This window comes from Syzygium oleosum, unplaced genomic scaffold, assembly GCF_021117445.2.
Source record: "Syzygium oleosum isolate NSW1041296 unplaced genomic scaffold, Sole_v2.1 Sole_v2.11, whole genome shotgun sequence".
Taxonomy (NCBI): Eukaryota; Viridiplantae; Streptophyta; class Magnoliopsida; order Myrtales; family Myrtaceae; genus Syzygium; species Syzygium oleosum.
In genome coordinates this window covers 8,418,905-8,430,619 of record NW_026607495.1, presented here as the reverse complement: position 1 = coordinate 8,430,619, position 11,715 = coordinate 8,418,905, and the positions used below count along the sequence as shown (strand labels likewise).

General features: G+C 39.0%; 1 protein-coding gene across 2 annotated transcripts; it reads left to right on the top strand.

The window, feature by feature from the left end:
* Nucleotides 1-945: 945 nt before the first annotated feature.
* Nucleotides 946-10,715, top strand: LOC115686729 (protein STRUBBELIG-RECEPTOR FAMILY 3-like). Of its 2 annotated transcripts, XM_030612110.2 has the most exons (15): nt 946-1,712; nt 2,141-2,270; nt 2,343-2,411; nt 2,848-2,913; nt 3,081-3,152; nt 3,235-3,306; nt 3,389-3,454; nt 3,580-3,645; nt 6,992-7,398; nt 7,482-7,867; nt 8,068-8,339; nt 8,549-8,687; nt 9,187-9,320; nt 9,474-9,630; nt 10,208-10,715. In XM_030612110.2, exons 1-15 carry the CDS (start codon nt 1,613-1,615, stop codon nt 10,268-10,270), a joined length of 2,199 nt encoding a protein of 732 aa, XP_030467970.2. In that variant the 5' UTR covers nt 946-1,612; the 3' UTR covers nt 10,271-10,715. The 2 variants fall into 2 exon arrangements, with proteins under 2 accessions (XP_030467970.2, XP_030467972.1); XM_030612112.2 differs by lacking the exon at nt 946-1,712 and having other exon boundaries at nt 2,198-2,270; nt 3,235-3,310.
* Nucleotides 10,716-11,715: the final 1,000 nt, after the last annotated feature.

Sequence of the window (11,715 nt, the reverse complement as noted above, 5' to 3'; positions counted from 1 at the left end):
CCGCCCTTAACAAACGCATTTTTATTCTAGAATGCAAAAATCGCTTCGAATGCATTTCAAAATTTTTAACAAACGCATTGTCCTGAACGCATAGAGAGTTGCAACTCCTTCTCCTTAGTAACTCTCTAGCTTGTGTCAAAAGTCCACAAAAGCAGCAAAAGAGTCAAAGCCTTTTTTTTTTGTTCGTAACTCTATGATTGATGTTGAAGTTTCACGAACGTGGCAAGAGAGTTAAAACACTAAATCGCGAAAATGAATAATCATGTTTTCTCTCTTTTACTAGATTTGGCTAATCTATTTCGTCGACGTTGTTATAATCCGTTTATATGTCTTGTCATTATTGAATCTGATTAAGATGCAGGTCACACAATAGTTATGAATGGATTGATGATGATTATTTCCTTTAGTGCACTTATGATTTCTATACTAGTTAATCACGAGAAATTCTAACCATCTCCATCTGTTCATTTTTAGGTCCATTCATACCATACAAATGGATACGAAAGGATGTAAAAATATTTAAATTTATTACTTCGATTCACCAAATATTAAATATGACGTAACAAAATCCCTAGACTTCATTTTCCATCTTATCATGACTAAAAATCCAGACGATTAGATGCAGTGTAGTCAAGATAGGAGAGTCGCCATCCCATCGAGATTAATCGATTGTTGGCCGGCACCGGGACATCCGAACCAATAAACCAAAAAAGCTTCAAATTCACTCCAAAATCAAAAGTGGGGAAAAGGAAAATTCAAAGGTCATGCATACATTAATTAAGATATAGGGCCACAGGACGACCAACAAAATTCGTGGGCCCCCCATCCTAGGTGGGAGAGTCTGTCCCCTTCCTAAAAAGCGCACCCTCTGTCCTTCAAATCGAATTCAAAAAAAAGAAAACATTGACAAAAGAAGATCCCCCGAAAACGAAAAAACGTTGCTGTTTCGTGTTTGCTGATATTCTCTGTGTACACACAGCTGCTGCGCAAGACTTGATACGAAACGGGGTATAAAAATCGAAACTTTACAGTGAGACTCGACTCTCGAGCTAAAGAGGAGCCGACCCAACATCAAGAACCTGCTTTCTGAGCTACCCCACGGATCACGCCCTCGGATCTTTCCCTTTTCAATCGCATTCAGGCGATAAAGAGAGGGACTTCATGCGTCTGTGACTTCGCTTTTCCCATTTTTAATAGCTGCCCATTTTGGCCGGAAGGGCTCCTTACAAATACAGAGCAAAATCGTACCGCCTTCGCTGCCTTTCCGGGGTCCCTCTCTCTCTGTCTTCTTGTGCTCGTGCTTTCGCTTTACCCTCCTGTACTTCGCCAGAACTCGTGAAGTAGATCGTTCTTGGTCTGTAGCTCTGACGTTTCTCCTTGTGATTCTCTGCTTCAGTCTTCTGATACACACTCCTCGTTTCTGAAATCCCGGTTGGCGAGCAAAGTGGACGTGTTCTTTTCTTTCTGTGATTTTCTTTTTGGGCTTTTGGGTGTCGTTGTTTTGGCCATTGAGGCCATTTCTTGTTTGTTTCCTGAGAGAGTGAAGTGCGCCAGAGGAGAACGAGAGGAAAAAAAGGTGGGATTTTTGGTAGCGGAGACTGTCAGGAGTGTCATGGGCTTCGCGAAATCGAAGATGCTTTTCCGACGGTTCGTGGTGATGTTCCTCATTTGCACGGCGTCGGTCTGCTCTGGCGTCACTGATCCTCGTGATGGTGAGTGAATCATCACTCATGGCAATTTACATTGTATGATCTGGGTTTTGAAATTGCGTGCGTGCGTTTGTTTCATTGTTTTCATGTTTGTTTGGTTCATGGGAGAGAAAAAAACAACTGTTGAAGGAGATTTGTAGCAGCTTTACTTGGTAAACACTTGAAATTTTTTCCACATTTTACATGTGTAATCTCTTTGGTTTTCTTTGCGAGCTGTCTTTTCTCTGTCCTTGGTTGTTGTTCGCTATTTGGTGAAATAGTTGTTTTAATGAACAATTTTCCCGAAGCAAGCACTAGTGGAGATGCATTTCAGTATTGCATAACATAGACCTGTGCAGTCGGTTTCTCTGTATATCATCGGCTGTTGGTTTAACATGTGAACTGTGAAACCTGAATTATGTACCTTATGTTAGCTCCTTTCTGCTTTTCAGTGGCGGCAATCAATAGCTTGTATGTTTCACTGGGCTACCCGCCTCTCCGTGGGTGGTTACTTGTTGGAGGCGATCCTTGCGATGACAATTGGGAAGGTGTCGAGTGCGTCATGTCAAACGTAACGGGACTGTAAGTCTATTTCTTTTGTTCCCTTTTACAAGTGTAATGATTCAATTTACTAAGTTATTTTGAGTCAGACAGAAATCTGAGTGGAGCCAATTTGGTTGGTAAATTGGGCGACAGTTTGGACTTCGCATCACTCTTGTCGATGTAAGTAAATGTTTTGCCATTCCAATATTTGATTGACATCATTACAATCATTGTATCATGAGATCTATATAACCCTGCTGCATGTCTGCTTAGATAGTATCAATGGGCCTTAATCTAGTTTGCACCTCTTATGTCTGAAGTTTGTGACACGAGGATCCTGGGGGACCTGAAAACTCACATCTGCTCTTTTCAATGCAACATCAGAATTAAGGGGTCCATAATCAACTCATGATTCTTTAGAATTCTCATAGATGATGCGCATGGAAGAAGGAATTAGCAGTGTTTGAAATGCGATATGTTACTAAAACTTGCAAGCATCACGTTAAATGAGTGAATGAAGATACGTACTTCTATATGTTCTTCTATATGTGGGAAACTGAGTCATGGACATGCATTACTGGCAAACCTTTTGATCCTTCTAATTATTGTTGAGCAGTGATTTCAGCAACAATCAGATTGGGGGGAGTGTTCCATCCCATGTGCCACCTACTGTTCTTACAATGTATGTTCGAATTTTGTTAATGAAGTTCCTCTATTTTCCAAATACCAGAAGCTTTCATTTGTGAATTGCTATTCTTATCAAAGGGACACTTCATGTTGGGCCCTCTTTCGATCGTTGTTTGTATTTTTTTGTTTCCTCGTCATCTGACATTTACTGCTTATCCTTAGGTTGTTGGGCAATAACCTTTTCAGTGGAGAAATTCCAGACTTGTTCGAAGAGCTTACGAGTTTGGCACATCTGTAACCAACCATTTCTAGTTTTATCGTTTTTCTCCTTTTTATTTCTTCTTATGCTTCACTCTGATCTGACTTTCTGTTGCAGGGATTTGTCCAGTAATAACCTCACTGGTCATTTACCTCCATCATTTGGAAACCTGTCAGCTGTTACCACATTGTGGGTACATATCATTGCACAAAAAGATCATTTCATCAAACATTTAATATTTCTAATGGATCATATGATCTTCTTTTTACAGGCACTTGCAGAATAATAAACTCACTGGGACTCTGAATGTTTTAGAGGATCTTCCTCTAGTTGATTTGTACGCTTCTATATGCTTGATACTACTTCCACTTTGTCTGCAGATTCTAGTTCTTGGAGAAACTTCTCTTAACTAGAAAATATATGCTGCCTTCATAAGTTGAATAATAATATATTTATGCGCAGGGATATAGAGAACAACTTATTCTCCGGGCCTATTCCTCCAAAGTTGCTGACTATTCCAATTTTCAAGTAAGTTTTCTCTGACATGGTGCTTGAAGGTGAATTTGACACTTGCTACTTGTATTCCTTTGTGGTATGTTAATCTTGGGCTTGTTTCGTACTCGCTTTCAAGTTAGTCTTGATCATTGATGTTCCAAATTACGATATTGTGATGAATTCCTGTTGTAGTTTGTAATGTTTGGTTATCCATTTATTTATCAGACTTTTCAATAATCTCTCTTCAAAATATAGTACCGTTGGGTCCGATGCCATCTCTAATATATGGTACTAGAGATGTGTAGGATCTGAGGGTAGTGCAATTAAAGATACAAAATGGAAAAATAGGGTGGTACATAGATTGAAAACACCATCTCAAGTAATCGCTAGAATGGAAGAAAAGGAAGCATTCTTCAGTTTAAGATGACAAACAATTCACAATGGGCCTTAATATGCTTTTTTTTTTCCTGTGAATTCTTACTTTGGACATAACTAGACCCTACAATAAACACTTTTCTCTTTTCTTTTCCATTTCATGTATCAAGGATTTGTAAGTGTCCTTCTGGATCCCAAACTGTTAGTGATTCAATTGGTAATTTTAAATTTCTAGTTTCCAATCCTTCGAGCTTCAATTTATATTCCAATTTTAATTTGTTTGTAATTAAATTTTGGGTTTGTCTTCTATACACAGGCAGTGCATGGATTAATGCATAAGCAAGTCCTATTTTTGGTAACAAATGTAGTGTAAACTTAACAATGGTTACTTGTATGGTCGCAAAATTGAAATTAGGAAAGTTTAAAAATTGAAATACCAATTAGCGAGTATTAAAATTGGCCTAATTCCCTAAAAAACCCCAAACTTTAGGTCAAGTCCCAAATCTGCCTCAAACTTTTATTTGTCTCAGAAAGAACCCAAAACTTTAGATCCAATCCCAAATATACCTTGAACTTTTTTTTGTCTTAGAAAAAATCCCAAACTTTGAGTCCAGCCCCAAATCTGCCCCAAATTTTGTTGTGTAAAAAAAATCACCAAAATTCAACTTATTTTCAAAAATATACCCCCGTGATTCAATCTCAACTTGACGTGGCACTTCCACGTCGATAACAAATCCAAATTAACAAAGTAATGGGGCTTTTTTTTGGACAAAGAAAAGTTCGGTCCAAATTTGGACTGAACCTAAAAATTGGGTTTTTTTTATATCAAAATTTTTTTTTTGGGTGGATTTGTTATCATTCCTAACTTTCATATCCTAGAACAGTCAACAATTTTTATTGGGTTGGATTTGTTATCGAAGTGAAAATGCGACGTCGTCCTATACCTATCACTTCATTACTTTGTTGATGTGGATTTGTTATCGACGTTGAAGTGCCACGTCAAGTTGGGATTGGATCACGAGGGTATATTTTTGAAAATAAATAAAATTTGCTGATTTTTTTACACAAAACAAAATTCGCAGCAGATTTGGGACTGAAGTTAAAGTTTGGGGTTTTTTCTGAGTCTAAAAAAAGTTCGGGGTAAATTTTAGACTGGACCTAAAGTTTGGGATTTTTTCTGAGACAAAAAAAAGTTCGGGGTATATTTGGGACTTGACCTAACGTTTGGGGTTTTTCTTGGAATTCACCCTATTAAAATTGGAAGATCTTATTGCATTTCTTAATTTGTGTTGTTGTAATACCTGAGGAAAAACACATACCCCTGTAATGGAAATCCTTTAATCACAAAAGACTGGTATCTTCCAATTTCTAAATAAAAAAAAGCATTTTGAAGTCTTCTTGCACTTTTTTTTTGGTAAGGAAGTCTTCTTGCACTTTAAATCCATTTTAAACCACAAAATATTTTTGAAAATTAGATTCGCAAGTATTCTCTCTTATTTAAAAAATAAATTTCGTGAGTCTAAAGAAAAAATAATGGGATTAAATGACAATAATTAGATAGGAGAAGATGTTTCCACACTCTCTTTGGCTTGGTGAAGTTTTTAAGAAAAAAACAATTCCTGCTGTCGTGTATCCCTGATTAATGCATCCTCTTCCTGTAGTAAGAAGAGTGGTTATGGACCCTGTAGACCATCCACATGGGGGCTGTGAAGGGAGAGCCCCAATTGGTTGGAAAAAAAACCGGGGTGCTATCATCTAGTTTTGTATCGGCTGAGTTCACAAGTTGAAGATAAGCCGACTGGAACCGCTGACATCTGACACAGGGTAAACCACCGCCTCTCCGCCCCTGGGCTAATTCTACCATACAGGCCAACAATAGACATTAACTCCCCCTGAACACAGCTTACAACTATCATTGTACTGTACTATCCAAAGAGCGACTCTTCTCAAAATCTTAGAGGGTACTGAGTTGGAATCCCATTCTAACTAAGGATTCTTGTGGTTCCAGAGGATTCTGCTATAGGGCGAACCAAGAACGGAGAGCTTTGCCCCCCTTTTTCACCCAATTCTTTGGTCTTAAGAATGATGATATGAATTTTACATCTTTCTCTCATCTTTTCAGTTTTCTCGTTCATTTGAAAGATTAAACAATCAATAATCCTATCTTTTGTGCTCTTATTTCTTTACTATTTCATCTTTTATCCATCTCCCTTCTTTATTCTTTCCCCTCAACAAAAGCTTCTTGCCGTTTTCGTTACAAACAATGGATAGTGAAGGAACTTATTATGGTCTTACTTGGGTTGTAGAAAAATTCATCTTCCTTCCTCTCATCCAATCGGACGTATATTAATGTCACTGAAGCTCAAGATGATGGAGAATTGAATCCAACTTCCTTTGTCTCCATTCATAAAATGATCTATGTATTTAAGAAGAAGTTCGAATGATTTTCGTGCTATGCAATTTTAGCAATCGTTGATGGTCTAGCTTTTTTTAGAAACAATTAGTATTTTAAGGAAATTTTAACTAATGTGCTGCAAATAACTGTGATTAACAAAAAGAGGTTAGAAAGCATGGTTAAGTGGACCCACCTATGGATGACTTCATACATCCTCAATGTATGGAAGATTTCCCCTTAAAATTTTGTTTGTAATCTTGTGATTTCAAATTATCACTAAATTTATCAATTTCTTCAACGTTCATGTCTTCAAAGATTCTGCTGTCTGATCCTGCGGCATCTCTGGCGTGTGTTTATATATATGTATAGTCAAATCTGGTGGAGTTGCTTAATGGACCAAGTAAATATGATGCCTGATTCCAAAGCCACTGTTGTTTGAGAAATGACTAGTATGGCAAACTCTTTACCATATGTAATTAAGAATTCTCCTCATGCTTCCTTTTGGTGATTAACAGCGCTGGTATAATCACACCCTGGTGATTAACAGGGATTGTGATCTATAGTTGGTTTTGTACTTTCTATATTGTCACCATACCGTTGGTCATGCAGAAAAGGTGGAAATCCTTTTAATACAAGTGTAATTCCATCACCATCACCACCACCATCACCATCAGCAGCACCAGCACCAGAGCCAACCTCTGCACCTGCTCCATTCATAGGCGGCCCACCTTCTCCGGGCGTGCCTTCAAAGCACGGAAATGGATCTTCTGCAGAGGCACCACATTCTGCTCAATCAAAGGGAGGGTTGAGGGTTAGAAATGTCCTTTTGATAACTGGTATAGGGGCTCTGGTGGTGGTTGCGATCACATCGCTGTGCCTATGCTTGTGGAGATGCAGCAAAAGGAAGCAAATGAAAGAGACAGGCAAGAGGCATGACATGGGCGTATATGCAAACGGTCAAGGGGCTGCTAAAAGCAAAGAATCATCAGGACAACCATACATAGATATGGAGAGACGTCAGTCCATGATAACCTTTTTCTACTATTAAATTGATTGTTACATTCGTGTTTAGCTTAAAAGATGGTTTAAATTTCATCAGATGTTCCACGATGGGCTGTTCTGGAACCTTTAGGCAAGATGGGAGAAGACCATGGAAGAGCCGGTTCAAGTAACAGACAAATGGATGTGACCAAAGCATTGAGCTTGAGGCCGAAGGACCAAGTAGGAGATGCCAGTTTGCCCTTGCAACCTCTGGTTTCTCCTCTCGCACCACACATTCCGGATAAGAAGGTTATCGTAAATCCTGTTGTTTCTGCTCAGCCTACTGTGCTGAGACGGCCTTCTGAGAGAGCAGTCTCTTCACCTTCGGTCCCGTTTTACAGCATAGCATCTCTTCAGGAGTTCACAAACAGCTTTTCTCCTGAAAACTTTGTTGGAGAAGGCACACTTGGAAGTGTCTACAAGGCCATGCTTCCTGATGGAAGGGTAACATATCATTGAACTTGATCACAGTTTTTAAGTTCTACTAGAGGGCAGCTTTCAAGCCCGTTTGTTCCTAAAATGGAACTCTTTTTCCTCTCACCTATTAAATGCTACACGTTCCTTGCCAACTCCATCTGGTTTCCTATTTTCACATGTATTCCTGCTTTAATAAATCATGATTTCGTTGTTCGCGTTTATTTCAGCTACTAGCGGTCAAGAAGCTAAAGGCCACGGTTTCCAGTCAGCAGAGCAATGAGAAATTTGGTGCTCTGGTGTCGAGAGTCTATAAGCTTCGGCATAGCAATATTGTGGAGCTTGTGGGCTACTGTGCTGAGCATGCTCAACGGCTACTTATTTATCAGTATTGCCGAAATGGGACGCTGTATGATGCATTGCATCTGGATGATGAGGTCCATGGAAAACTTTCATGGGCTGCGCGGATTCGTGTTGCCATTGGAGTTGCAAGAGCCTTGCAGTAAGTAGAGCAACTAATTTTCTTTATCTATTGTCAATACAAGCTTGCGGTGGAAGAGAACGGCGCCGTAAAAGTAATAGTTGTTATGGCTACTTGTTTATTAACCTCCTTGCTCGTGTCTTAAGCTTATAATGTTCTAGGTGGTTTTCATGTCACAATTTTAGTTCTAAAGTCTGTAAACTCACGGTATCTCCTTATTTGGTGGGAAGGTATCTGCATGAGGTTTGTCGGCCACCTGTTGTATACAGGAACTTTAGCTCTACCAACATCCTTCTAGATGATAAGCTCGAAGCACGAGTCTCAGAATGTGGTCTGGCTCCTTTAATATCAACTGGCTCTGAAAGTCAGGTAACGCTTCACAAAATGTACCTTGTTGACTTGAATCATGATCTTGTCCTTTCATCTAAGTTGATTACACTATATTTCCATCTCATCGAATAATGTATTAGGAGTTACTATTGGGAGTAGCCGTAGATGAGATGCTGGGGACAATTAAGATTGGTGGATAGGTTTTTTAGGCCCATAGATATTAAGTAGGATAAATTGAAGTGGGGTTGATCTTCTGGGTGATTTGGTAAAAATTTCTTAAGCTGCAAATTATTAGCTTTTTCTTTTTCTTTTTTCCCATTTCTCCTTTCTTTGTTGATTGATCTTTGCTGAGAAAGTTGCTATCTCAACTTTTTGGAGAGGTTATTGTTTCCATGAAGAAATTTACTGAAGGTCAAACTGATTATTCAAGTCAACAAACTTTCATGAACAACATTACTACATGTCTATATCTACCTTATTTTAGATGCTAATTCAGGTTTTGGTCGAGTCTTTCTAACATCGACCGCTTATATCTCAGTTTTCCGAGCACCTCAATCCTAACGGTTACACAGCCCCAGAATCTGAGTCGGGTTCCTATTCCTGGCAAAGTGATGTGTATAGCTTTGGAGTTGTAATGTTGGAGCTTCTCACCGGTAGGAAGTCACTTGACAGGTACACGATTACCCAGAAAAGCCTATTCTTTTCTTCTTTTTTCATGCCTTTGATTCTATTCTGATGATTTTAGATTTACAAATCTGGTGCTTGTCTTTGACCTTCACTGTTTGTTTTCACATGCTATCTTCTCTTGAAAAATGAAACCTTTAGGTCACGGCCCAGAGGGGAGCAATTTCTGGTTCGATGGGCAATACCCCAGCTTCATGATATTAATGCGCTGTCAAAGATGGTGGATCCTTCGCTTAGTGGTTTCTATCCCACCAAATCATTGTCGCGCTTTGCTGATATAATCTCTCGATGTGTTCAGGTATAGTAGCCTCACTTTTTTCGGATTTTCCACGTAAACATGTTTGAACAGTCCTTAAATTTTTTGAGGGAAACAAATTGGGAAAAAGCCACCAAAAACCCTAAACTATACTCACTATGACACGTTTGCCCAAAACTTTTTTCTAGTGACACCAAAAATCCCAAACTTGTACCTGTGACACATTTATCGTTCGTCAAGGTTCTGTCAATGGGCACTGTTAAAAAGCTGTCTACATGGATGCTGTAAAGCAATCGGTGTTAACATGGCGCTCGCGTGGTTTAAGTGAAATAAAAATAACGCTGTTTTGACTGGAAAATCATTTGAGGAAACCTTGACAGAGGGTAAATGTGTTACATAAGTACAAGTTTGGTGTTTTTTATGTCACAAGAAAAAGTTTAGGGCAAATGTGTCACAGTGGGCATAGTTTGGGTTTTTTATTCACAAAAGAAGTTTAGGGTAATGTGTCATATTTGGGGTTTTTGGTGGTTTTTTCCCAAACAAATTTACTAATCCTTTCAAAGTCGAGCATGAATATTTTGGTGGCGGCTTGGTTAACACAGATCCATTGTTTCTGCAGAGAGAGCCAGAATTCAGGCCCCCGATGTCTGAAGTTGTGCAGGACCTATTGCGAATGATGTGAAGTGAAGTTCAAAAATCACCCTGAGGTTGAAGTTTATTATTTAACTTAATAATGTCTATAGCAATGGCCTTGGAGAGGATAACAGAGCCCACAATACTTTGATACTTAATTACAGTGCAGTATCAGCAATGGTAACTTCTCGTCCGACTCGTTTGACCGACGAAGCGGACGCTCATGTCGGGGTCGAAACTTGAATTGATGTAGCGGACGGGTTTTTAGAAACTTAGATATAGATATCTTGTGCTGTTGGTGACAAGTTGTGATTGTTTGGTTTTTATGATTCTTTTCTTGTGCAGCAGATGAATAACATTTTCTTTTGGCATGTTAGGACATAGGATTGTCCCATGATCAGTTTAATCAGTTCTTTGTTCATTCCAACAATTTCTGTGGTGAGAGACCAGATCTCTTGCTGTTGATTTTTTAAGATTCTTTTTATCGTTCATCATTTTGCCAGATTGGCTCTCCTGGTACATGTGTTTATGAGATGTAATACTTGAGTTTGGTCACACATAGCTCTCATGTTTATTATATTCATTGCACATCATTAGGCATCTTTCATCAACAATACATTTGTTCTGAGGTGAAAAATATAAAAACAATAAAAACGATAGATCAGAGAGAGCAGACGACAGATTTGAATGAAAGGACAGATGAAGGTGGAGACAAAGAAGATTAAAGCCTGTCCTTGAGCATGAGAGCAAGGAGAGAGGCCATGTTGCTTGCACATGTTGTGGATGGAGACAGAAGATCATTGTCGTCTCTTTGAGAACATGAGTGAAGAGGAAATAAAGTAAGCACATCACGATCGTGCCTTTGTCATTATTGCTTTGTCATTATAGCTTGTGACGCTTCCGATTCTATAATAGCATCCTTTGGCTCCTTCTCAAAGTCTTGAATATTCCTCTTCTCTTCTGTTCTTTTCCCTAGAGTAATAATCTTTGTGCCCTTGATTTCGATGATCTTTCAGATGCTTCTTAGACTGATTATCTATCTCGTTTTCAAATATTCAAGAACCTTTTTATTCGACGCGTAGATTACGAAAAACCTTGATTCATGCAACATTTCGTTCTCTCGGTTTCACCTGATGTACCGCCTTTATGCGGTAACCTCCGCACACCGTGCACTGCCATTATTATCTGTTGCCCTGTTTTTCAATCACCATCATCCGCCCCTTCGCTAACAAGAAGAAGGACGGACGTCAAATTATGTCCTCCACGATGTCCATAATGAGGGGGAACATAACTTCGAGATACAAAAGCTAGCGTTGGAACATATGCTGACCTAAATTAACTTAGAAGGGAAAAACATAGGGTGTATTTGCTTTTTGTTTTTTAGTTCTTTTCGATTGAGGGCATCCATTGATTAGTAGTATTTTGGGGCCATAATTAGCAAGACATTCCCTCCGTTTTAATTAGAATTTTTCATTAGTACGTGACGTGGACTGC